Source organism: Aquarana catesbeiana, linkage group LG07 (genome assembly GCF_042186555.1).
Source record: "Aquarana catesbeiana isolate 2022-GZ linkage group LG07, ASM4218655v1, whole genome shotgun sequence".
In the NCBI taxonomy this organism is placed as follows: Eukaryota; Metazoa; Chordata; class Amphibia; order Anura; family Ranidae; genus Aquarana; species Aquarana catesbeiana.
The window spans coordinates 40951087-40977800 of NC_133330.1; the positions used below are offsets into that span (position 1 = coordinate 40951087).

Consider the following 26714-nt stretch of genomic DNA (forward strand, 5'->3'; position numbering starts at 1 on the left):
GTTTGTTGTCAAAAAGTCCTATCGTGTGTATGGGCTTTAACAGCCAACTTCGTTTAACCCATTTTCTTTGAGCCTAGGCTGTTATGGACCAGCCCATCACCGCACAGTGAAGGAGAAGAAGTTTAGTGATGAGTTCCTCTTCCCATCACCCTCCTTTCTTCTCCTATCAGAATACTCCTTGCCAAGCAAAAATAATTTGCTACTTGTCAAGTGAAAAATAATGGGCACGGCGCCAAATATGAACGTGCACTCTCACAACATGATGCTGCTCCTAAAATTAGTAAATACTAATAGACAATAGACAAAACAATAAAGGGTGCATCAATAGTGCAATAATTACACTAAATATCGTGTTACCTCAATCATGTAAATAAAGTGCATCAGTGTATTTAAGGTAAATAAATCAAATTAAATCATATATAACCAATAAAGTGAATATAGTGCAAAAAAGTTCAATATATCTTCTTATGAATATGAGAATCTTCTTAATAAATCCAATCACCACATGATAGAGTGCAAATACAATATTATTCGTGCTTCACCCAATGTGGTATATCAAAGCGCTCACCAGACAGTAGTGGCCACAGAGTGACCCTCAGGCATGGAAAAAAAAGGCAAATGATTCATCAGAAGTGGCTATCCGGATATCCTGGTTCGAAATAATCAATGCAGAAGGACTCCAATCACAGGACAACAGGAGTATGTAATATATAACTTCTTGAACCTGCGCCTTGGTGCCTCAATTCACCAACCAAATCTGAAAAGAGTGGCTCCCCATGAAAGCCACAAAGGCTCAAATAGTGTAAAAACGTCTTTATTCCATATGGGTAAAACCTTTACATCCAAACAAGTATGTAGGGTACAGGACGAGAAACAGACCGGGCTGCAGCTACGGAGGAAAAGCAGAGACCAAAGAGGTACCTTAAACGATTGTACTCGGTGTATGTCTCGGAGTGCGCTCCAGCAAATATCAGGAACGGAGGACTCGTTGCTGCGCGCCGAGCCTCCCTTTCAATACATTTCACGCTGTGCGCACGTCATCAGGAAATGCCCATTTCTGCAGCCATGGACATTTTTAAATATATGAATAGTAGAGCAGTCAATTTAGACAAGGTTTTCAATCAAGAACATGTAGTAAAAGATCAAGATATAGAGTCTATTTAAACAACTAAAAAATAACATGGAGAAACAATTAAGGGTGTGGTGGGACATCGCTACTCTAGAGATGTATATCTCAGAGAATAGCTCACCCAGGAAATTAAGGTGGGATATTTCCCCAAATGATGGCATTAATGAGAATGGTCTAATGGAAGAATGGTATAAGTTTTTTAATCAGAAAGAGACAGACCTACTGCATATGATTGTCAAAAGGAGACAACACAAACTTTCCAAATATGATAAAGTAATTCAACACAAAAAAAACAAAAGAAATATAAAAGAGATGTGCTGGACTACAAGAACCAGAAAGTGTATACAGTAAAGGGCAAGCAGAGGATGAATATGACATTGAGGAGATCACTGATGCCTTAATGACTGGTGTATCAAGAGAGACCTCTATTGAAAGAGAAGAAAATAAAGAAGAATGGACTGAGGGGGGGGCACCAAGACCCACCAGAGAGAATCTAATGTCCGAACCCCAGTTCAATCTAATAGATCGAATCAGGTCACTAGATCCACCAAAGAAAATAGATATCATAGCCCAAGTAGGGGTTGCCCAGCAGCACATTCAACACTCTCCTCTTTTGAATTGGCTACTACGGAAGAGGTTACAAAAATTTTCTCGGATGCCCACCTAACCAATTGTCCCTTGGATCCTGTTCCCTCACAACTACTACGGTCACCCTCTTCTTCTATCCTATGCTCCCTCACCCACATCTTCAATCTCTCCCTTTCTAGTGGCATTTTCCCCTCCCCTCTAAAACATGCACAGATCACTCCCATTCTTAAAAAGCCCTCACTGGACCCTACCGACCTGAACAACTTAAGACCCATCTCATTACTCCCATTCACCTCTAAACTTCTAGAACGCTTAGTCTACAACCGTCTTAGCTCCTACCTCAATGAAAATAACCTTCTTGACCCCTTACAGTCTGGCTTTCACTCGCAGCACTCCACGGAAACTACCTTACTAAAACTCACTAACGATTTACTAACTGCTAAAACCAACAGCCAGTACTCCATACTCCTACTACTTGACCTCTCTGCGGCCTTTGATACTGTTGACCACCCGCTCCTTCTCAATAAACTACATTCCCTTGGCCTCCGAGATTCTGCTCTATCCTGGTTCTCTGGCTATTTATCACAGCGCTCCTTCAGTGTCACCTACAACTCTGTCTCCTCCTCTCCATTGCCCCTTTCTGTGGGGGTCCCCCAAGGCTCGGTTCTTGGACCCTTTCTCTTCTCTATCTACACCTCCTCCCTTGGTCACTTAATAACTGCCCACGGCTTCCAATACCACTTATACGCTGATGACACCCAAATCTATCTGTCTACTCCTCACCTCACTCCTTCAGTCTCCTCTCGCATTACTAACTTACAAACTGACATATCAGCATGGATGTCGCACCACTTCCGTAAACTAAATCTCTCTAAAAGTGAGCTATTAATATTCCCCCCCGCCCGTGCCTCCCTCCATGACTTTTCCATCAAAATCAACAATGCAACCATCAGTCCCTCCCCTCACGCCAGGGTACTAGGTGTAATCCTAGACTCTGACTTGTCATTTCAGCCTCAAATCCAATCGCTGTCAAAAGTTTGTAGGATTCACCTCCGTAACATCTCTAAAATTCGCCCTTTTTTAACAAATGAAACCACCAAGCTCCTCATTCACTCCCTTGTTATCTCTCGCCTTGACTATTGCAACTCCCTTCTCATTGGCCTACCGCTCCATAGGCTATCCCCTCTTCAGTCTATCATGAATGCTGCTGCCAGACTTATCCACCTTACCAACCGCTCAGTGTCTGCCAACCCTCTACTTCAATCCCTACACTGGCTCCCAATCACCCAGCGAATTAAATTCTAAATTCTAACCACAACATACAAAGCCATTCACAACTCTGCCCCAAGCTACATCACTAATCTTGTCTCCAAATATCACCCAAATCGACCTCTCCGCTCTTCTCAAGACCTCCTCCTTTCAAGCTCTCTCATCTCCTCCTCCCATGCTCGTCTCCAGGATTTCTCCAGAGCCTCTCCCATCCTCTGAAACTCGCTACCTCCATCTATCCGGCTATCCCCTACTCTTGCTACCTTCAGGCAATCCCTGAAAACTCATCTCTTCAGGAAAGCCTATCACGTCTCCAACTAATCTCCTACCACTTCCTCCAGCTCATTCCCCACAGTTACAACATTTTGTACCACCTGCCCCACCCTATTAGATTTTAAGCTCTTCTGAGCAGGGCCCTCTTAATCCTTTTGTATTGTATTGTATTATAACTGTATTGTCTCCCTTTTATATTGTAAAGCGCTGCGTAAACTGTTGGCGCTATATAAATCCTGAATAATAATAATAATAATAATAATAGGGGTTACCAGAAAGGGGTATTCCTAAAACTTGTGGCAAAATATAAAATATTCCATGGACTCAACATGCCTCTCAGCAAATAGCTTGAAATGTCTTCTTTCCAAAATGGGGTAATTTGGGGGGGGGGGGGGGGGTTTGTGCTATCTTGACATTTCATGGCCTCTGAAACTGTGATAGGTAGTGAGGAAGTGAAATCACTATTTTACACCCTTAGAAAGCGTGAAGGCGGCGATTGGTTTTCGGGGTCCTGTACACGGCTAGGCTCCCAAAAAGTCTCACACATGTGGTATCTCCGTACTCAGGAGAAGCAGCATAATGTATTTTGGGGTGTAATTTTACATCTAACCATGGCATGTTTGAGCAATATATCATTTAGTGACATTTTTGTGCAAAAAAAAAAGTTTGTCATTTTCCCGCAACTATTGGCAAAATATGAAATATTCCATGGACTCAACATGCCTCTCAGCAAATAGCTTGGGGTGTCTACTTTCCAAAATGGGGTCATTGGGGGGGGGGTTGTGCTATCTTGGCATTTTATGGCCTTCGAAACTGTGATAGTTAGTGAGGAGTGAAATCAAAAATTTACGCTCATAGAAATCCTGAAGGCGGTGATTGGTTTTCAGGGTCCTGTACGCGGCTAGGCTCCCAAAAAGTCTCACATATGTGGTATCCCCGTACTCAGGAGAAGCAGCAGAATGTATTTTTGGGTATAATTGCATATATAACCATGGCATGTGTGAGCAATATATCATTTAGTGACAACTTGTAATTTTTTTTTTTTTTTTTTGTAATTTTTCAATCACTTGTGACAAAAAAATAAAATATTCAAGGGCTCAACATACCTGTCGGCAATTTCCTCGGGGTGTCTACTTTCCAAATTGGGGTCATTGGGGGGGGGGGTGTACTGCCTTGCCATTTTAGCACCTCAAAAAATGAGATCGGTAGTCATAAACTAAAAGCTGCGTAAATTGCAGAGAAAATGTACCCTAGTTTGTAGACGCTATAACTTTTCCGACAATTTTGAATAAAATTATATTTTCTATTTTTTGTTATTAAAAAAAATCCAATAAAATTGAGTTTATTGGATTTTTTTTATAACAAAAAGTAGAAAATATAATTTTATTCAAAATTGATGGTCTTTTTCCGTTTATATCACAAAAAATAAAAATCGCAGAGGCAATCAAATACCATCAAAAGAAAGCTCTATTTGTATGAAAAAAGGACACAAATTTAGATTGGGTACAGCATTGCATGACTGCGCAAATTACCAGTTAAAGCAGCGCAGTGCCAAAATGTAATGTCATTGAGGTCAATTCTTCCGGGGCTGAAGTGGTTAAAGGAGAAGGTCAAGAATATGAAAAGAGAAACACTCCTTCAAGATAAAAAAGACAAAAAAGATGGTATGAACATGGAATTTGCCTTCCTAAAGGGGTTCAATAGACAATACAAAAAAGTGGAAAGTAATTTAAAAAAGCACTGGCCCATCTTGAAATCAGACAAGACACTAAAGAAGCTACTCCCACAATGACCAAAGTTTATTTACAGAAAAACACCTACGTTGAGGAACAAATTAGTTCTCGGTGTTTTGGATCCCGCCAAATCAATAAATTTGTTCCCAAATTTAAAAGGCCTACCTTGTAGAACTAGCCAGAGGCAACCAAGGAAGAAGATATCCAGCTCTACGGTTATGGGCAAGGAATACAAAATTAAGGAATTAATAACATGCAGAAGTACACATGTGACATACATCATCAAATGCCCATGCCGCTATCAATGCATGGGTAGGACCACTTTAGGGAAGTCCAAAGGAGGGACCCTTCGGTCCTAGTGTTTTACGCCAGAGATATGGTAAAAGGCCATTTGCGTGGAGGTAATAAGAGGAATAAAGTATCTAAGAATGAAACAAAATGGATCTTTTCATTAAATTCCCTTCAACCTGAAGGAGTAAATATAGACATAGATTTGAATGTTTTTTTTTTAATCATTAATTATTAATTAAAATACCTTTGATTTCTTAATTTCTGTAATAAAAGGTACAGCCCATCTCCTCCACTCATACCTACTACTGTAATATCTTTTGTCTGTTCCCTCCTTATACACACAATCTTCTCCTCCTTTAATTAGTTGTAACAATGGGTTATTATGAGTCTTTTGTGTGCCCCCTCCTTATATATACATTTTCCACCTCCTCCAAATCGGTTTAGTAAGGGGTTAATAGGTGTGTTTTTTATATATATACTTTTTTATATACAATTTTTTATATATTTTTAATTTTTTTATATATGTATTTTTAATGTTATGTACCTACCTATCATATGGCTTGCATTGTCCCCCGAGATCATGTACGGTTCAGTATATTAATTTTACCTACACAGTTAGACAATTCAGTGTATTTTAGTTTTAAAATATTCTCTTGTTTTAGTATTGAATAAAGTACATGTTAGCAACAATATTTATTATACAAAGATTGGCAGTATGTGCAGGTATGGTGGCCTATAAACTGCGGATGGTGTAGCAAGATGGTGCCACTTCTGATGACGTGCTCGTGACAAAACACATAAGGCGGAGCTACTGCGTCATTGCGTCACATCTGGTTTCAGTCCGTGGAACGCATCGTGACCCAGACTTCCTGTTTTAATACCATACAAGCTTGTTACCTGCTGGAATCCTGTAATGCCCCGTACACACGGTCGGATTTTCCGACGGAAAATGTGTGATAGGACCTTGTTGTTGGAAATTCTGACCTTGTGTAGGCTCCATCACACATTTTCCATCGGATTTTCCGACACACAAAGTTTGAGAGCAGGCTATAAAATTTTCCAACAACAAAATCCGTTGTCAGAAATTCCGATCGTGTGTACACAAATCCGACGAACAAAGTGCCACGCATGCTCAGAATAAATAAAGAGATGAAAGCTATTGGCCACTGCCCCGTTTATAGTCCCGACGTACGCGTTTTACGTCACCGCGTTTAGAACGATCGGATTTTCCGACAACTTTGTGTGACCGTGTGTATGCAAGACAAGTTTGAGCCAACATCCGTTGGAAAAAATCCTAGGATTTTGTTGTCGGAATGTCCGAACAAAGTCCGACCGTGTGTATGGGGCATTAGTGTTCACTTTTTTCCACAAATAAACAATGTTATATGGAGTCACGCTATGAGTACCACTGATGTATTTTCATGATAATACTGGGGTGGAGGAGACCATAATAGCCAGCCATGGAAATCCTCATTACAGTCAGGGGTACTGTGAAGGCTTGTTGCCCCTTGGTGGGTGAGATTTTCCCGTAAGTGCAGTACAAGAGGGCACAAGTGTGCACGCAATCACAGCACCGTTTTCACCTTGCGGAAATAATTTATTAAATGTTTGATATGATTTTATTGACATTTCTCATCTGATGACACTATGCACTTTTGAATATTCAATTTATACTACAGCACCTTTATCGATTTATTGCACATAGCACCTTAATATTGAATATGGAAACCTATGCATCATGATTTTGCAATTAGCGCTTTTGAAATTTGTCACTTGTTGATTAATCTGTTGATTGATTTGTTTATTTTTATGGTATTCACTGCACACATTAGGATATTATTTAAAAGCAAGGACACTTACCCTTAGATACCCATATAATTTTGCCATCCGCCTTATTGTGGCTGACATTAGTGGAGGCAGCAGATATTAATAGCACCTGCAGTCCATAGCACGGATATATATATATATATATATATATATATATATATATATATATATATATATATATATATATATATATATACTTTTTTTTTTTTTCAGTAATGGCTATCGCCAAAACATGTCATACGTAAAGCAAAAATTACAAGCTAAGAGTGTATCACATAAGGCGGACCAGGCTAATCATGAAAACCACAGATGAAAAGAATTTATTAGTAATCATATAAATGGAGTATCAAATACGTGTGTGGCAAGGCTACTAGGACTTCAAGCATTTGGACTCATAAGATGGACAAGGAGGCCATTGCCTGGTATACCATAAAATTACAAAATTATTAATTAAAAAAAAAAAAAAGAAAAGGAAGAAAAAAAGTAGGGAAGAGGGGAAGGATAAGAGAAGAGAAAAATAAAGGATAATGAAAGAGAATTGGAATAGGAAGAGAGATATGAAGGACCAAGTGATCGATTGTATCCAGAGAGGTATCAAATAATTAAAAGAACACTGTAGAATGGTTGTCAAGGGGAAGGAGAATCAGAGGGAATGCTTAACGTAGTTGACCAGTACTAAGGATCTAAAAGAATCTCGGGGGTTAGCTAAGTCGCGCCTCACCTGAGTTAGGGGGAACAGAGTGTGAGCCTCCAGGCGTAGTGAGCATCCCTGCGAGGGTATCAGAAGAAAAAAAATGGATCCAGATACATCATTAAACTTTATATTTGTCAAAAGAATCATTTTCAAGTGCTAACATTGTCTCGATTCGCATAATATCATTTACAGTGGAAACCCACAATGATAATGACGGGATAACATCTGTCTTCCAAAATAAGGGGATGATTTGCCGTGCTTCAGATAAAAAAAAAAAGCATAATAAGCCCCGTTTCTGTGAAGCTATGGAGCCTGGGAGCATGGATAGGAGGGCGATCTTCGGAGTAGGTGTCAACGACTCCTCAAAGATTTTATTGTATAAAGAAAACATAAATGTAACAATGTATTAAAGAATACAGAATAGCATTCATATGTGTATTTTATATCTCTCTTAAGGTTCAACTTAACATAAAAAAAAGCAAAAGAAGGTCCACAATCCCCACCATACACACTTAAATTCACTCAAATCACTAAATAACCACACAAATTTGTTCATTTGTAAATTGTTAAATCATTTTATTGAAAATGCATAAATTTGAAACAGCATTACAATGGCACAGTTTTTAAGTACGGTTTATAATATTGAAAAAAGATTTTCATATTCAAAAATTGATCCTGGTAATAAGTTACATTTCAGGAGAATATATTTCCAGCTTATAAAAAAACGTCAACTCATTCTAAAAACATTAGCAAATATCGTTTAGAAAACAGCAAGTCGTGGTTTCCTTATAACAATGCATAAAAGTAGAAGAGAAAAGAGGAAAAAGTCATTGAAATCCAACAAGTGAAAAATATTTGTAATGTTCTTTGATGTAATGTTCACTAATATACACTCAGTTACATATTTACAGTTATCAAAAGCATATCTGCAAAATTGTAAGCATCACTATACTGAATATATATCACACTTACTGTCACAACAGGTCACATTTCACAACACAATTGTATGGTTTTTCTAAAAAAAAAAAAAAAAAATCATGTATGTATGGTACAAATATTTTAAAGGCCAGTAAACATAATTTAAAATCAGTGCCTTACAAAAAAGTAATGTTTTAAAATACTATATATTGTATAAAATAAAAGGGTCGGTCCACCCAAGTGAAAACTGGTAAGTTGGGTCAACCATTGGTGACTTATATCTCAAGGGGGTCTGACATTAAATGTGTGGAGTGTTCTGAAATGATAGGGAATAATGTCCCATCCCTATCCACCATTAACTCAACACCAACCCATTCCTTGCGGTGTACAGAAGATTTGTTTTAACCAGTTCATACTATGCAGGCCAGCTGTAATCCTCTGCATATCAACAATCGGCCTGTGAAAGAAATGCACAGCAGTTTAAGCCAGTCAGGCTCTAAGGCAATGCATAGTGCTATGAATTTAAAAAAAAAAATGAGCATGCAGAGATGGCCTCATCAGTGAGCTGATGCTCCTTCACTATCCAATCACAGACTTGGTAGAGCAACACTAACCTAAAGAGGAACTTCGCCCAAATTGTACAAATGAAAAAAGGAACCATTAAAAATGTTGTAAAACATCAATGTAATGCCAAAATGATGTTTACTGTTATGCCCTGTACACACGATAGGATTTTCCGATGGAAAATGTGTGATAGGACCATGTTGTCGGAAATTCCGACCGTGTGTAGGCTCCATCACACATTTTCCATAGGAATTTCCGACACACAAAGTTTAAGAGCTTGCTATAAAATTTTCCGACAACAAAATCCGTTGTCGGAAATTCCGATCGTGTGTACACAAATCCGACGCGCAAAGTGCCACGCATGCTCAGAATAAATTAAGAGACAAAAGCTATTGGCTACTGCCCCATTTATAGTCCCGACGTACATGTTTTACATCACCGCGTTCAGAACGATCGGATTTTCCGACAACTTTGTGTGACCGTGTGTATGCAAGACAAGTTTGAGCCAACATCCGTCGGAAAAAATCCATGGATTTTGTTGTCGGAATGTCCGATCAATGTCCGACCGTGTGTACAGGGCATTATACTACATTTACACCATACAGGTGCGACAGAGCACTGCACGTGTCCATGCGTCGCATGTAGGGCAAGCCCAATTATTTAAAAGGACTGCCCTATGTGTGAGAAATACACAAAAGAAGTCCCTGACTCTTTTTCGAAATCAAGCCACACTAAACCATATAGTGCTGCTGCACCATGTGGTTTGGCACACGCGAAAACACACGTGTTAGCAGATAAGTGGGGGTGTTATTGACAATGGTACCACTGGGCGTCAGCTAAAGGGCAGAGCATTTCCATGCATGTTGGGAAAGTTCATGATTTTGCAAATGTTCCTGACATGCACAAAGTGTAAACCTAGCCTTAAATGCATCTTTTTTAATACTTTTAATCTGTCATATTCCCTGATCGTAGCCTGGCAGCCATGTGTAGTATGGGCATAGAATACAAAAGAGCAGCCATTTTCAGTAAGGGAAAAGAGTTGAACAGTATCCATGAATATGATAGCCTGCATCTGTTTTTACATTTTTACAACATTTGTAATGGTGCCTTTACCAGGAGGTAAAGAGACAGATAATCATCTGTTACTTTACTTCCTGGTATTCTGTGCCACCCCCAACGAGATGATGAGTTGGACAATCTACTGCCTGTTCAATCGGTGACCTAGCTGGTGAATCATGTTATTTGCCATTTTATTGGCACCGTGTTAATAATATGATTCCTCACATAGAGTGCTGGGTTTGTGTGCAAAGGATTAGCAGAGTTGTTCATTCAGTGCTTTAGTGGGGGAATCATATTGTTTACACTTGACATGGTATCAGCCTTTCCCAACCTTTTTACCTTACAGGAACCCTTGAAATCATTTTCAGGTCCTAGGAAACCACTGATTAAGATGTTGTTGGGATCAATGGGAAAAATGCCCCTTATATTGGGGGTCAGTAGAGAATGCTCCCTACGTTGATGTTCATTGGGAAGAATGCTTCTTGGTGATCAATAGGAGGAATGCCCCTCTAATGCCCTGTACACACGATAGGATTTTCCGACAACAAAACCGTGGATTTTTTTCCGAAGGATGTTGGCTCAAACTTGTCTTGCATACACACGGTCACACAAATGTTGTCAGAAATTCTGAGCGTCAAGAATGCGTGATGTACGAGCCGAGAAAAATGAAATTCAATAGCCAGTGCGGCTCTTCTGCTTGATTCCGAGCATGCGTGGAATTTGGTGGGTCGGACTTATGTACACACAATCGGAATTTCCGACAAGTTTTGTTGTTGGAAAATTTGAGAACCTGCTCTCAAACATTTGTTGTTGAAATTACAACAAATGTTCTATGGAGCATACACACGGTCGGACTTTCCGACAACAAGCTTACATCCAACATTTGTTGTTGGAAAATCCTATCATGTGTACAGGGCATTAGAGTGATATTTAGAATGCCACCCTTACAGACAGCTAAAGAAATGATTGGTGTCATGCAGTTTGGTCTTAGTGGCATTAGCCTCGGAACTATTTAGAAACCATCAGATTGGAGGTCAGCCACAGTTCAAGGAACCCCTAGAAACCTCAAGAGGAACCATGACTTAGAATGGCTATAAATAATACAATTTTGTAATTATAATTTTGTACAAAAAAGTGCACATGCATTGGATTGCAAGCATCGGAGTTGCCTGAAAACTCCAGGGATATATGACCCTTATATGCCAGGAGTGTGCGGGCAGTACATTCTCATTTAGATAAGAAAGATAGAAGTACCAGTACAAGAATGTCAGAAAAGGTATTTATAAAAAAAGATGAATATGCAACTATGTTAAAGGAGGGACAAAGCTTGTGACCTCACAGGATGTGAATGATCATATAAGGATTTAACAACACAATACATACATACAACCAAATGACGATGACTAAAGTTCCTCGTGCATGGGATATTATCTGCAGGTGTATGTCATGGCACCCCAAACATGTTGATCAGGCATACCAGGGATGACAAGAGCAAACCACCACTAAACCAATAATGTCTTTGCAGAGCGAACGCATGCCCACCAGACGATCGTTCTGTGCACTGCACAGGGGCCCTTTGCTGGCGGACAGGTCCTCTCACCGCAAACACCTCTCTCCAAACACCAGGACGTTTTCCACTACCTAACAGGTCTCAACCAGCGTCAGTCTACCCCAGTCAGCTCTTTAGAGCGGGCTGTGATTGAACAGACACTGGGAGACTCTTATGACAATTCATTAATATAAAATTTTCCACAACAAAAGGTATTTATAAAAAAAGATGAATATGCAACTATGTTAAAGGAGGGGATAAGAAGTAGTATTAAGGAATGTGCAAAATGAGGGCAAAGATTTGCATAAGTGGAGAGAAGATAATGGTAAGGGCATGGTTATGGTGTCTGGCAGAGGTGCATGTATTCGAAAAATGGCTGAACAGAATTACAACCTCTTTAGCAGGTATAATACTTTATAAATAGGGTCTCCTTGCTCTTTGCTTCTTCTCCAGCTCTGGGCATTAATGATGCAGAGAGCTGGCTTTTTTTTTATTTTTGCAGAGGCTGCAGCAGGTATACTGCATATTGGCCTGATACATTTAATGTCAAGAGAGGCTGAGTAAAGATTCACATTTTCTGTAAGAAATTAATGCTACTATACTACCAATAATATTAATAATAAAGACATGGATAAATCATATTAATAACTGTAGAAAGGACAATTATCTTAACAATGGTATGTACCTCTTACATACCAAATAGTTAAAGTACTGCTGCCTTTGAAGCTGAAGGCAGGGTGGTGCCATCATGAATACAAGATGTTCTGTGAATGGTGGCATTGCCCACTGAGCAACCCCCTGTGGTTACTATGCAGAAGGTAAGCTGCTCAGCCTGGGACCTTTGAAACCACTGATATCACTGCAGTAGCGCTGACTACTACGGTGATTTGCAACTTCCACGGGGATCACTCAGTTCTGAGATAGGCATACTTGCATTGATCCAAGCTGGACCAATGTAGCTATAAAATAAATTCATACCTAAACTTCAGCTTTAAAGATGAAGCCCATGCAAACATTTAAATACACAGATAAAATGGAAATTAAATGAAAGATTTACATCTGTTCAGGCAGTTTTATGATCCAGACACTTCTAGCAGACAGCACTGCTATATCCTGGACCTCTCTGCTGACTGAAATTGTTAGTGATATTCAATATAGCCTGCTCCAGGGCCCATCTAGCCTGTGACTGGACAATGAAAGAGCAGCAGCATGCTGTGCTATCTCCACCTGTGAGCATGTTCACATTGATAGGGCTTTTAAATGTGCCAAAAAAACTGCTTCCTATACAAGCCAATGGAAAAGACAAAGCACTTTCTAGGAGGTTGATACCATTTAAAAGATGCAGGTCAGAAGGAGGCCATCTGCAGATCATGGCATCAATGATCTCAGAATTGTCTCAAACTGATGTTGGATGCAGGAGAAATGCACTTAAAGCAAGCTGCATTATCGACTCAAGCCCAAAGCCCATCAACAAAGACCCTTATGCTAACCATCAGGCATGAGCACAGCCCTGTTTGGACATGAATCTGAACCCAGGAAGCTGTCAATGTGGACAACCAATCATATGTGGCCATAGCATTCCCTGCCCCGCAGCCGCACATATGCACTCTCCTTTGATATGTGCAGTTGCAGGGTGGGGATTGCCTTGGATGCTTATGATTGACTGCCCGCAGTGACAACTTCCTAGCAGCATAGCTCATGTGGGTTCGGACTCATGTCTGAATCCATCTGAGCTCATCCCTACTAGCCATACATGGCACAAATTGTGCAAATTTCTGCTGAGTTGGCCGAAAATCGAGCTGTGTGTGGCCCAGGTTGGCACTACTCTGCTCAATAAAAAAATGGCTAGCTTTAGAATGACAGCACTATGCAAAGCAATAGGGCCATGGCTAGTGCATGACATTGGCCATCCTTCTTCCAGTGCTGTGCAGGAGAATATGGGGAATAACATCAAGATCAATTCAGGTACTTATGCCAATTGTATGTATAAATAGATTTTTTAAAATACATAATAGATTACTGTTGGAATGGTAATTTTATATTTAGAACTCTATCTATCTATCTATCTATCTATCTATCTATCTATCTATCTATCTATCTATCTATCTATCTATCTATCTATCTAGTTTTTTTTATTTGTTTTTTGAAAAAAATTTTATTGAAAATTTTCACTGTGAAGGTACAAAACAGGGCCTTTGGGGCATACCCCGGCCAATTGTTGCACATAGCCATGTGAATAACAGTTTTCAACTCACTGTGCATCTCAAAATTAAACATATTTAACTAAAAAACAAAAAGAAAACAAAACAACCACAAAATGGGTACCCAGGTTTTGCATGGTAGGATGGTGGCAGGAGATATCTTTTCCTGCGGGACTACTTTTCCCTCTCTTCTGTCTGAGCCGGACATTACGAGAACAGATATAATTAAGTGATCATATGACCCTCTGGACTAACACCACCACTCTGGTGCGTGGACCTCAGCACTCAACAGGGCCAGGTAAGTATGGAGGGTATCTAACCAGGGCGATCTCCAATGGGTTGATCATCCATCGTAGACTCAGAGTCCATCCACAGGTGCCAAACCTTTTCATATTTTTGGGGGCATGCTCGGGACAAATATGTTGCTTTGTTGAGGGGTATCATTGTATTGATTAACTTTTTCCATGAGGACAGGGTAGGGGGGACAGCTGACTTCCATTTTAGTACAATAGCTTTCTATTAGGCCCCTTTTACACGATCAGACTGTCCAGATCCACCTGTCAGTTTTGACGTCGGACCTGAACGAGCGCTCCATGTTAGCCTATGGAGCGACGGATGTCAGCGGAGACATGTCCGCTGACATCCGACCCCGTCCGATCCGCTAAAAGCAGACGGATGGCCCTACTTCCAGATCTGTCACTGGCGGATCGGGTGAGATCTGATGAAAATGGACATGCTGTCTGTTTTCATCCGATCCTTCCATAGGCAGCAGCGGCACCTGACAAGCCCCTCCCCGCTCAGTGAGCAGAGAGGGACCTGTCATCCGCCGGCTCAGCGGAGATCAATGGAGAGATCTCCCGCTGAGCCAGCGGACCGAGGCGGGCTCCGTGGAAGCGGAGTCCGCCTCGTGTAAATGAGGGCTGGATTGCTTTAGCTAACGCCAGTTTTTCCACAAGGCCAAGGAGACAGACGCTGATTGTCAGAGGAATAGATATGGTAGTTAACCCCTGGATAAAGTGGGTCACCTCCCTTCAATACTCTTGGACCTGTGGGCAACCCCAGAATATATGTAGGAAGCCCGCAGGGGTACCAGAGCATCTCCAGCAACCGGCCGATGAGGTTGGGTATATGCGGTTAAGGCGATGGGGCATATAGTTATATTCTATGCAGGATTTTGAATTGGATTAACTTGTCCCTAGTTGCAACTAATGACTGAAGAGGGTAACCCCACATGATCTATCTAGCTTTAAAGACCTACTCCAGACAATTACAATCAGTTAGTGGACCGCTGATGCAATGGAAAAAAAACTTTAACTGTGCTAATGATTGCAAAACTACTTAATTCACATTAAAGTTTTGAGTGTTTTTTTATAATCTGCAACCAGTGTGCTAGTTTTTCAAACTTCTTCTGGTCACGCTCATGTTAAAAGATTCTATGTTAAACAGCCTCTATTTCTATACTAGGGATGAGAGGGTCAGAACCAGAGAGCTTTCTGTGTTGGCCATAACAGCCAAGGTTATGCCTTCTTTCTTACAAAGAGGGAATCTGGTTGCAAAGGACTACAAAAAACATATCTGCAGATTACAAATGGGGCTATATTTTCTAGAAAATCTCATATCACACCAGGCTACTTAAAGCTGATTTGTGGGAATTAGATTAAATCTACCCTTTTATTTGGGTCCTTTGCACTGCAAATGTTGAATGCCTGTTTTAATTTAAGGGTTATTGTTAGTTCTGGCAGGGTCCCTCAATCCATGCAACTGGTCCCCTGCAACATCCTCTCTAAGCAACTTCAAGCTATGGTTACAGACTTGCCTCATGTACAATGCAGGGTTAAAGTTTTATATCTGGTCTCCCACAGTACACAGAACACGGAAATGCAATTATTTCAGTAAATATTAACTGCTAAATACCTTTTTTGATGAGTAGTATATAGCAGTCATATGACTTCTATCAGTGTCTGGCCGAGCACTGGTTAAAGCTTGTTTTCATTCCCCTCTGACTGTCCTATGAGGCTGCATGCCCCCTGCCCCACTGTCTGGACAGTGCTGATTGGCCCTGTACTGATCACATGCACCCCCCCCCCCCCCCCAAAAAAAAAACTCTCTAATACACACCAAACTGAGCATGTGCAGAGTGCCTCCAAGGCTCTGTACTAACAGCAGATGGATTGGGGACAGTAAAAGGAGGGGAGGATCAGAAAAGACAGGATCAAACAGCCTTTATACACAATGCGGAGGATTAACCCCTTAGGCATGCTTTACTGCATATACAAACTGATTTTACTGTTGTGGGTTTAGTAACACTTTAATAGCCCTACACTGCACGTGATGATGTCAAGGGACCATCCACAGCCTGGAGTTGTGATTGGTACAGGAGCTCATCCCCTCCAGCGCTCACTGGAGTACTGGGCTGTGGAGGGGGCGGGAGCATCTGGCTGAGCCATTCACTGATTCAACCTTCTGGATGGATTCTGACTTTAAAGTCAGGATTTTTCCAGAGTCTCTAACAGCTGAGTGACGTCACGAGTCACAGGAGTGCAGAATGAAGTGCACTTCTGTGATCCATAGGAGAAATAGTTTAAGCCATGCTTTTTCTTTACCTTATCCAAGAGGGCTCCACTGCAAGTGTAGATTTTGTCTCATTAGCTAGCTTTAATATGAATGAAGCTCTTTCAGCAACATTGTCTTTACAGTTAAGACCAATTTTAGGCTCCAAGTGGAAGAACCACTGGTAATCTCTGGAGGAACCCTGGTTGAGAGTGGCTGTCCTGAACCCTTAGCAATACTCAAAAAACCCTAGTAGTCTCTAAAGAAACCATAGGGTCCCATGGAACCCTGGTTGAGAAAGGCTGTCCTGAACCAAACAATCATTATATGTTCGAATGAAAAGAATAATTTTCCCATAAAATGTTTCAAAACAATAACAGTATTGATGAAACCCCCATGCACATAAAAAGTTACATTAAACGTTACAAACTTTCAAAGTGGAGTCTATATACAGTGTATTTTTTTTAAGTATGTATAAAGGAGAAAGAGTCCTTTTGCGAAAAGTAAAAAAAGATGTTACAAAACAAGCACAAATTTTGTGGCTTTTTAATATTTAATTGTCTGTTTTTCAAGCAGTAGCAGAGTTTTACACAATGATGAACACATTGCCAGCATTTACAATCATTTAAAAACCCGTCTGCTGTTGAGTATCCAAGCTAGGCATTAATAGCACTGGTAAACTGTATTGGCCACAACAACCCCATAAATTGATATTTATGGAGCTGGACAGTACCAAAAATTCCTAAATTGCAAAGATATTCTTTAAAATTATATCTTACAAAGCTGTGAAAATATGAACAGTTATGCCGCGTACACACGGGCGGACTTTTCGACCGGACTGGTCCGACTGACTTTTGACGGACTTCCGATGGACTTTTGAACGAACGGACTTGCCTACACACGATCACACCAAAGTCCGACGGATTTGTTCGTGATGACGTACGACCGGACTAAAATAAGGAAGTTGATAGCCGGTAGCCAATAGCTGCCCTAGCGTGGGTTTTCTTCTGTCGGACTAGCATACAGACTAGCGGATTTTTTCGACCGGGCTCGAGTCCGTCCGGACAAATTTGAAACATGTTCCAAATCTAAAGTCCATCAAATTTTTGACCGAAAAAGTCCGCTGCAGGTCCGATGGAGCCCACGCATGGTCGGATAGTCCACCGGATTTGGTCCGTCGGACCAGTACGGGCGAAAAGTCCGCCCGTGTGTACACGGCATTAGTGTGGACTGTAGATCAATTTTTTTTTAACATGCAGATCTTTGTAAAAAAAAAAAAAGACATGTCCAGGGACAAATTGCAGTACCTGGAACCTGCCAATGTTGTGATGTATAATAAAGGAAAAAAGGTTGCCTATAAAGTGCCTCTGTAGCCAAAAATGTTTTTAATTCTGGATAGAGTGGGGAAGGGTAAGAACAACTCTTGGGTTTTACTGCTATCCATTACTTTATTAGAGAGATTTGCCCTCAGTTCCTGTATCGCTAACAATGATTTAATTAAAGCGGAGCTCAACCCAAAAGGGTAAGCTCCGATTGTTTTCACCCCTCCGCTGCCACATTTGGCACTTTTTGGGGGGAGCAAGTACCTGGTTTTGACAGGTACCCACTCCCATTCCCTGCTCAATTCGCCATGGCGATCTACGGTGTCCGGCCCCTCTATCCCCCCCCCCCCCTATTAGTGAACAAGGCCCACAAGGCTGAAACGCATTTACATTTGCTGTCTGATACTGTGTCTTTTATGGAGAACCAATAAATGTTAAAGATTTTAAGGAGCAAGGAAGGAGTTGCAGACTATCTCTTTTCATGATTGCCATTGCAGCTGTGTGACTGCCTTTTTGTACCCGGCAGCTCTGAAAATTCCCACATCTTATTAGGTAGTAGCACCCCACCTCTGCTTTTTTTTATTTGCTGCCAGTTTCCCTTACCTAAAATGCCCGGTGCCTGCAGCTGAAGCCAATTGAAGAATCAGCTCGGGTGCCGACTCGCTGAGTCCCTGGACAGGAAAGTGTCCTTATATTAAAAGTCAGTACTTACAGTATTTGTAGCTGCTGACTTTTAATTTTTTGGGAGGAGACTGGAGCTCCTCTTTAAACAGGAAGTAAGGGAAAATCTGTAACACAGATAGAAATATGAATCTGGAGGAATTTATAAGAGGTGCTGAGATCCTCTAACTGTTAATGTCCAATATTGCTTTTGAACATCTTATTAGTTGAGCTTAAGGTGAGGATATGGCCATAAAACCAAGAACTCCAAATGAAAGAGGAGGTGCTGGGGGAAATCCAGTAGATAGTAAGGGGGGCCACACCAATGGAGACAGAGCCCAGAGGAGTTTATAATTAGAAGTAAACACAAGTGGTTAGCACTTCTGCCTAGCAGCATTAGGGTGGTTGGTTCAAATCCCAACCTCAGCCCCACTGCCTGGAGTTTGGAGTCCCCAGTCATTAATACTTTTGGCTCTGAGGAAGAAGGTTTGTCCCTTGAAATGCGTAAGCCACATTGGACGCTGAAAGGCCTTCCCATGCTACCTATTGAACGGTGTGGATTTGGAGGCAGTCTCATCTGTAGTTGTCACTGTCATGTGTTTGTGAGTATATTACTTGTTTCATTTATGAATAAAATTGTGTAACATTAATGCACTAGGCCAGGGCGTCCTCTGTTTGTTGTTTTGTATTGGTACATGAAGGGATACCCACAAGTCCTGAAGGGGCAGCAAGGCACGTCAGCGCTACATTTGGAAACCGGGGAAGCAGACAGTTTATCAAGTTGTAAAGCAGCACACTCAAGCGCAGGAGGTTGTTCTTGAAATAATATGTTCTTCCTGTGCCTGTGTGGGTTTCCTCCCACACTCCAAAGACATGGTTGCTTGATTGGCTCCTGTCTAAACAGGCCCTTGTATGTAAGAATGTGAGTTAGGGACTTTAGATTGTAAGCCCCTTGAAGGCAGGGACTGATGTGTAGAATACATATGTAAAGCGTTGAGTAAGATGTGGGTGCTATTTTATGAACCCATAATAAAATAATAAGATAAGAAAGCCAACCTGTTTCAGGGGATCTCAAAATTCCCCTTATCAAGGTTCGTATGTTATGTCCTTCAAGAATGCCTGGACTTTACATTCAATACTAGCACCAGCAGGTAATGCAGAAAAAACTTATTGGACGTGAAATCCTCAAATGCATTCAAACCTTCCTGAGTCCAGGCATTCCTGAAGGACATAACATACAAGCCCTGATGAAGGGGGAGTTTGCAAACCCCCGAAACGCATTGACTTTTTTTATTGTTTTGTTGATCCTTTAGTAATAAACTATTCAAGACTATCTTCATCGATGTAGTGCCCTTACAGCTATCAACAGAAATAAAAATCTGAAAGGGGTTTTAGAAATTCCTTGTCTACTAACAAAAACAATTGCATTCTGTCTGTGTAGCCCTTGGAGATTAACCATTAATTCTCTTCTGATGAAACCTTTATGAGAGGAAATCTGAACAGCAGTAAAACCAGACAGGGGTTCTAATTTTTTGCCACTCTATTTGAAACAAAAACAAAATTGTCTGAACATACACTTTAATACCTCGATTACCAGATTCACAACATATGCGCATTAACGTGCAATTCTGCTGCTGTGTGCTGCAGTTTTACACAACATAAGGGACTTCATTCAACTGACTTGAATTAAATAATGCAGGTCAACGCATCACAAATGCAAAGGACTTTTTTTTTCTAATGCACCATAACGCAATGGGGTTGATTTACTAAAGGCAAATAGAATGTGCACTTTGCAGTTGCACTCTGCAAGAGGAGTTGCTCCAGGGCTTAGCAAATGAGGGGAAACTCTGCTGACTTTTATCATCCAATCATGTGCAATCAATAATGCTGCTTTATATTTTGCTTGCATGTGATTGGGTATTCTTTGCAAAGTGATGGTTTTCCTCGTTTACTAAGCTCTGGAGCAACTGCACTTTGGAAAATGCACAGTCTATTTGCCTTTAGTAAATCAACCCCACTGTGTTGTTGTTAATGCATGTCAATGCATTCCACCTGTGTTGGAAAACAACACATACCACAATGCCACCATAGTGCGTTGCAGCAAACATTTTATGACATATCTGCTATTTGGGTCATTTTGGTTTGGTGGAAGCCATTGATTTCAATGGGCTCCACTAATGCAATGCACATTAACTTGTGATCTAATGCTCATTAAAGCATGTGCAATAATGCACAAATGTAAATGGGCCCTCAAACAATTATTTAAAAAAAAACAATCATGTGCTTCAAATAAAATGCCTGGATAAAACTGGGACATGCATTTTATGTATGTGTAACTATGCATACAGTGTCTATTCTATATCATCTGGGTGACCATGCCAGAAGAATATTTATGAATGACAGGAGGAGGACAACATCAGGAGGTGTCCAGCAGCAACACATACAGTATATTAGCAACTTAAATTACTATAAGGTAATTATTCTCATTTAACTATGTTGGCTTATCTGCACTACATTGAGACAATGGTGCTTGCATACAACACTGCAGCCACCTTGCTAAAGAAAAGCACCCAATACATCATCAGTGCAAGATACAGTTGAATGTTGCTATTGTCTCACCTAAACCCTGGTTGCCTCTAATTGAAGAGGCATTCGATCTCCATGGCAACCAGAACTTTGCATATCCCAAGTCCAGGTGTCTATAAGGAGGTTCCAATACTTAGGTGTCGATATAGGGCTCCCTTTGGGTCTGGGTGTTCCTGCAAGGCAGATGAGCCCTGAAAGACATCCTGAGCTCTTTGTTCAACATGAAGGACACAATAGGGTTCACACCTGCCTGAGCAAACGTCAGCCACACAGCAACAGTAAGAAAACCCTGAGGCAAGGAGGTTCTTGAGAAGATCCTCAGATAGCAACTCACTAAGTAGGGGCCCCAAAAAAGCAGGAACAGAAAAGTGATGATATAGAACATCTTGCAGAGCCTCTTCTCTTGTTTAAATTCCTCCAACACCAGCAGCCTCTTGATCTGATGTTGGGTGCTCTGCCTCATCCCCACCAAGGTGGGTGGTGTGGGTCCCCTTCCAAAACCTGCAATCCAGTTGGCAGCTGCTTGGCCAGCCGCCCCTGGCCCATGGAAGCTCCAGTTTTGGCTGATGGCAGGGGTCAACTGAGCTGGCTTCATTTTCCGGTGGTCATAGATGAAGAACAAAAGCTTCATGTAGATAAAATGAGTGGCAGCCAAGATGAAGGCCAACATCAGCAGAAAGCCAAGGCTGTCGTTGGCTTTGACATAACGGTGTTCAAATGTGCACTGGTCTTCTTCTCTGATGAACTTGTAGGTGCCCACCTCGAAGACAGGAGGCAAGGCCATGGCCATGGAAAGGATCCAGGCCATGGAGATGACCAGGGCACATGCCCAGCCGTTCATCTTCTTGCAGTAGAACCTATGGTGGGCTATGGCCATGTACCTGGTCAGGCTGATGGACAGCAGCATAAAGGCGGCGTGGAAGCAGAGGAGCACCGTGCCAAATGCCATGACCCTGCAGCTCCTCTTGCTGTAGGTCCAATGGGAGCCACTGCTGATGGATTTCAGCACCAGAGGGAAACAAAGCAATGAGCGCATGAAGTCGCCTAGGCACACATCCAGCAGGAGATAATAGGGGGCTCTGTGCAGGCTCCGGTCTCGCAGGGTGATGAAGGCGAACAGGAGACTGCCAAGCAGGCTGACGCAGGCGATCATGCCCAGGGATGCCAGCTTGATGAGGTCGGCGGGGAGAAGGGATGCGTTGCTTTTCTCCAGCTCCTGGCCAGCCATGGAGACAACAGCTGCTGCTGAAGCAGGATTCCCCTCCGACTCATGTGCAGATCAAGGATCTGATCAGACAGCAGCTCCAATAATATATGCAAGGTGAAGGAACAGCAAGCTGCGTGCTACATGCACAGAGACCACGTCTGAATGCAGAGCTGCTATGACTTCCATCGCTGGTCTATGGACACAGCTGCAGTCTGTGTCATGAAGGCAGGAGTCGGGCATATAGCAGGTACAGTGATGACATATCAGGGATATATCACTTATTGCTCAGGATGGGTCACTGATATCATTTATGGACATTATATGCAAGGATTGTTATGCATCAATCAAATCACATCATCTCATGGTAATTTATTCCTCTATAAACCATACATATGAAAAATACTGAGCTAGAGATGACTAATAGGGCTAAACTGGGTTTGGTACTCAGGAGATTTGGAAAAGATTTCATTTGCATTCCTTTCTCAATTCAAAGCAGCCTTTCCTCCAACTAGGGGTCCTCGAGAAGTTGCTAGGGGTTCCTTGATAAATGAGCAATGTCTTCTGGAAAATCAGTAACCACTAGCAACAATGATCTTTTTTAGCCATCCGTATGGGGGGATTTTTCCCACTGACCACCAATACAAGGAGCATTCTCCCCACTGACCACCAATGTAAGGGCATTCTCCCCACTGACCACCAATGTAAGGAACATTCTTCCCACTGACCACCAATGTAAGGAGCATTCTTCCTACTGGCCACCAATGTAAGGGGCATTTTCCCTACTGACCACCAATGTAAGGACCATTCTTTCCGCTGACCCCCAATGTAAGAAGCATTGTTCTAACTGATCACCAATGTAAGGAGCATTGTTCCAACTGACTATCAATGTAAGGCGCATTCTTCCTACTGACTACCAATGTGAGCAGCATTATTCCCACTGACTACCAATGTAAGGAGCATTCTTCCCACTGACTAAGGAACATTCTTCCTCCCAATGGCCACCAATGTTAGGGTCAGTCTCCCCACTGATCTCCAATGTAAGAAACATTCTTTACATTGATCAAACTAAGGGGCATTCTCCCCACTGACCACCAATGTAAGTACCATTCTTCCCACTGACCACGAATGAAAGCAGCATTCTCCCCACTGACCACTAATGTAAGTGCCATTCTTCCCCCAGACCACCAATGTAAGGGGTATTATTCCCATTGGCTACCAATGTAAGGGGTATTCTTCCCACTGACTACCAATGTAAGGAACATTCTTTTTTTCAATGGCCACCAATGTAAGAGTCAGTCTCCCCACTGATATCCAATGTAAGAAACATTCTTCCCTCAGACCACAAATGTAAGGGGCATTCTTCCCTCTGACCACCAAAGCAAGTGCCATTCTTTTTACTGACCACCAATGTAAGAGGCATTCTTTCCACTGACCACTAAAGTAGGGGGCATTCTCCCCACTAACCTCCAATGTAAGGAACATTCTTCTCACTAATCACCAGTGTAAGAAACATTCTTACCATTGATCAAACTAAGGGGCATTCTCCCCACTGACCACCAATGTAAGTACCATTCTTCCCACTGACCACAAATGTAAGGGGCATTCTCCCCACTGACCTCCAATGCAAGTGCCATTCTTTCCACTGACCACCAGAGGCATTCTTCCCACTGACCACCAAAGTAGGGGTCATTCTTCTCACTGACCACCAATATAAGGAGCATTCTTCCCACTGACCACCAATGTAAGGGGCATTCTTCCCAGTGACCACCAATCTAAAGGGCATTCTTCCCAGTGACCACCAATGTAAGGGGCATTCTACCCAGTGACTACCAATGTAAAGGGTATTCTTCCCACTGGCTACCAATGTAGGGGGTATTCTTCCCACTGACAACCAATGTAAGGAGCAGTCTCCCCGCTGACCACCAATATAAGGGGCATTCTCCCCACTAACCACCAATGTAAGGACCATTCTTCCCACTGACCACCACTGTAAGGGACATTCTTCCCACTGATCACCAATGTCACAAATGAGCAATGTCTTCTGTAAAATCAGTAACTACTAAAAACAATCATCTTTTTTAGCCATCCATAAGGGGGATTTTTCCCACTGACCACCAATATAAGGGACATTCTTAACACTGACCACCAATACAAGTGCCATTCTTTCCACTGACCACCAATGTAAGGAGCATTCTTCCCACTGACTACCAAAGTAAGGGGCATTCTTCTCACTGACCACCACTGTAAGTGCCATTCTCCCCACTGGCCACCAATGTAAGTGCCATTCCCCCCACTGACCACCAATGTAAGGGATATTCGCCCCACTGACCACAAATATGAGTGCCATTCTTTCCACTAACCACTAGAGCTGGGCGATTTGCTCCAAAAAAAAATGTGATTTTGAATCGTGAATCAAGTTTTTTTTTTTTTTATGGACACCGCGCCGGACCTGAGGAGCTGCGGGCAGGAGTTTTTAGGCGAGGCCGCGGCTTCGGCCTAGTCCGCAGTGTCCGGCCCCTGTAAGTGCCATTCTCCCCACTGGCCACCAATGTAAGTGCCATTCCCTCCACTGACCACCAATGTAAGGGGTATTCTCCCCACTGACCACAAATATGAGTGCCATTCTTTCCAATAACCACCAATATAAGGACCAATCTTCCCATTGACCACCAATATAAGGGACATTCTTCCCACTGACAACCAATGTAAGGAGCATTCTCCCCACTGACCACCTATGTAAGTGACATTCCTCCCACTGACCATCAATGTCATAACTGAACAATGTCTTCTGTAAAATCAATAACCACTAAAAACAATTATCTTTTAAAGCCATCCATAAAGGGGGATTTTTTTCCACTGACCACCAATATAAGGGGCATTCTCCCCACTGACCACCAATGTAAAGAGCATTCTTCCCACTGACCACCAATATAAGGAGCATTCTCCTCACTGACCACCAATTTAAGGACCATTTTCCCCACGGACCACCAATGTAAGGATTATTCTCCCCACTGACCACCAATGTAAGGATTATTTTCCCCACTGACCACCAATGTAAGGGGCATTCTCCCCACTGACCACCAATGTAAGGGGCATTCTCTCCACTGACCACCAAAGTAAGGGGCATTCTTCTCACTGACCACCACTGTAAGTGCCATTCCCCCCACTGACCACCAATGTAAGGGGTATTCTCCCCACTGACTACAAATATGAGTGCCATTATTTCCACTAACCACTAGAGCTGGGCGATTTTCTCCAAAAAAAAAAAATCTGCGATTTTTTAAGAAAAAACTCGACTCACGATTCGAATTAAGTTTTTTTTTTTTTTTAAGGACACCACGCCGGTCCTGAGGAGCTGCAGGCAGGAGTTTTTAGGCAAGGCCGTGGCTCCGGCCTAGTCCGCGGTGTCCGGCCTCCCGGACTAGGCCGAAGCCACGGCCTCACCTAAAAACTTCTGCCCGCAGCTCCTCAGGACTGGCGCGGTGTCAGCGCTGGTCCTGGTGGAGAAAAAAAAATCAAAAAAATCGATTTGCTGAAAATTTGAATCGATTTGACCTCTCAACTCGATTCAAGATTCAAATCCATTTTTTCCCCAGCCCTACTAACCACCAAAATAAGGACAAATCTTCCCATCGACCATCAGTATAAGGGACATTCTTCTCACTGACCACCAATGTCACAAATGAGCAATGTCTTCTGTAAAATCAGTAACCACTAAAAACAATTATCTTTTTTAGCCATCCATAAGGGGGGATTTTTCCCACTGACCACCAATATAAGGGGCATTCTCCCCACTGACCACCAATGTAAAGAGCATTCTTCCCACTGACCACCAATATAAGGAGCATTCTCCTCACTGACCACCAATTTAAGGACCATTTTCCCCACGGACCACCAATGTAAGGACTATTCTCATTGACCACCACTGTAAGTGCCATTCTCCCCACTTGCCACCAATGTAAGTGCCATTCCCTACACTGACCACCAATATAAGGGGTATTCTCCCCACTGACCACAAATATGAGTGCCATTCTTTCCACTAACCACCAATATAAGGATCAATCTTCCCATAGACCACCAATATAAGGGACAGTCTTCCCACTGACCACCAATGTAAGGAGCATTCTCCCCACTGACCACCTATGTAAGTGACATTCTTCCCACTGACCATCAATGTCACAAATGAACAATGTCTTCTGTAAAATCATTAACCACTTAAAATTATTATCTTTTTAAGCCATCCATAAGGGGGGATTTTTTTCCACTGACCACCACTATAAGGGGCATTCTCCCC

The 26714-nt window shown here is 42.0% G+C and overlaps 2 protein-coding genes across 2 annotated transcripts in view; one reads left to right on the plus strand and one right to left on the minus strand.

The window, feature by feature from the left end:
• Positions 1-18337: 18337 nt before the first annotated feature.
• On the minus strand, positions 18338-22652 carry GPR27 (G protein-coupled receptor 27). Its single transcript, XM_073592038.1, has one exon. The coding sequence runs from the start codon at positions 22439-22441 to the stop codon at positions 21347-21349; it is 1095 nt and encodes a 364-aa protein (XP_073448139.1). The 5' UTR covers positions 22442-22652; the 3' UTR covers positions 18338-21346.
• Positions 22389-26714, plus strand: part of EIF4E3 (eukaryotic translation initiation factor 4E family member 3) — a 54737-nt gene continuing 50411 nt past the window's right edge. Inside the window, exon 1 of the mRNA XM_073592041.1 lies at positions 22389-22667. The gene's annotated coding sequence lies outside the window, so the exon portion shown is untranslated. The remainder of the gene's footprint in view (positions 22668-26714) is intronic.

What these genes read in the sequence shown, in the direction of transcription:
- GPR27 (XM_073592038.1), bottom strand. Translation starts at nt 22,441, where the DNA reads ATGGCTGGCCAGGAGCTGGAGAAAAGCAACGCATCCCTTCTCCCCGCC.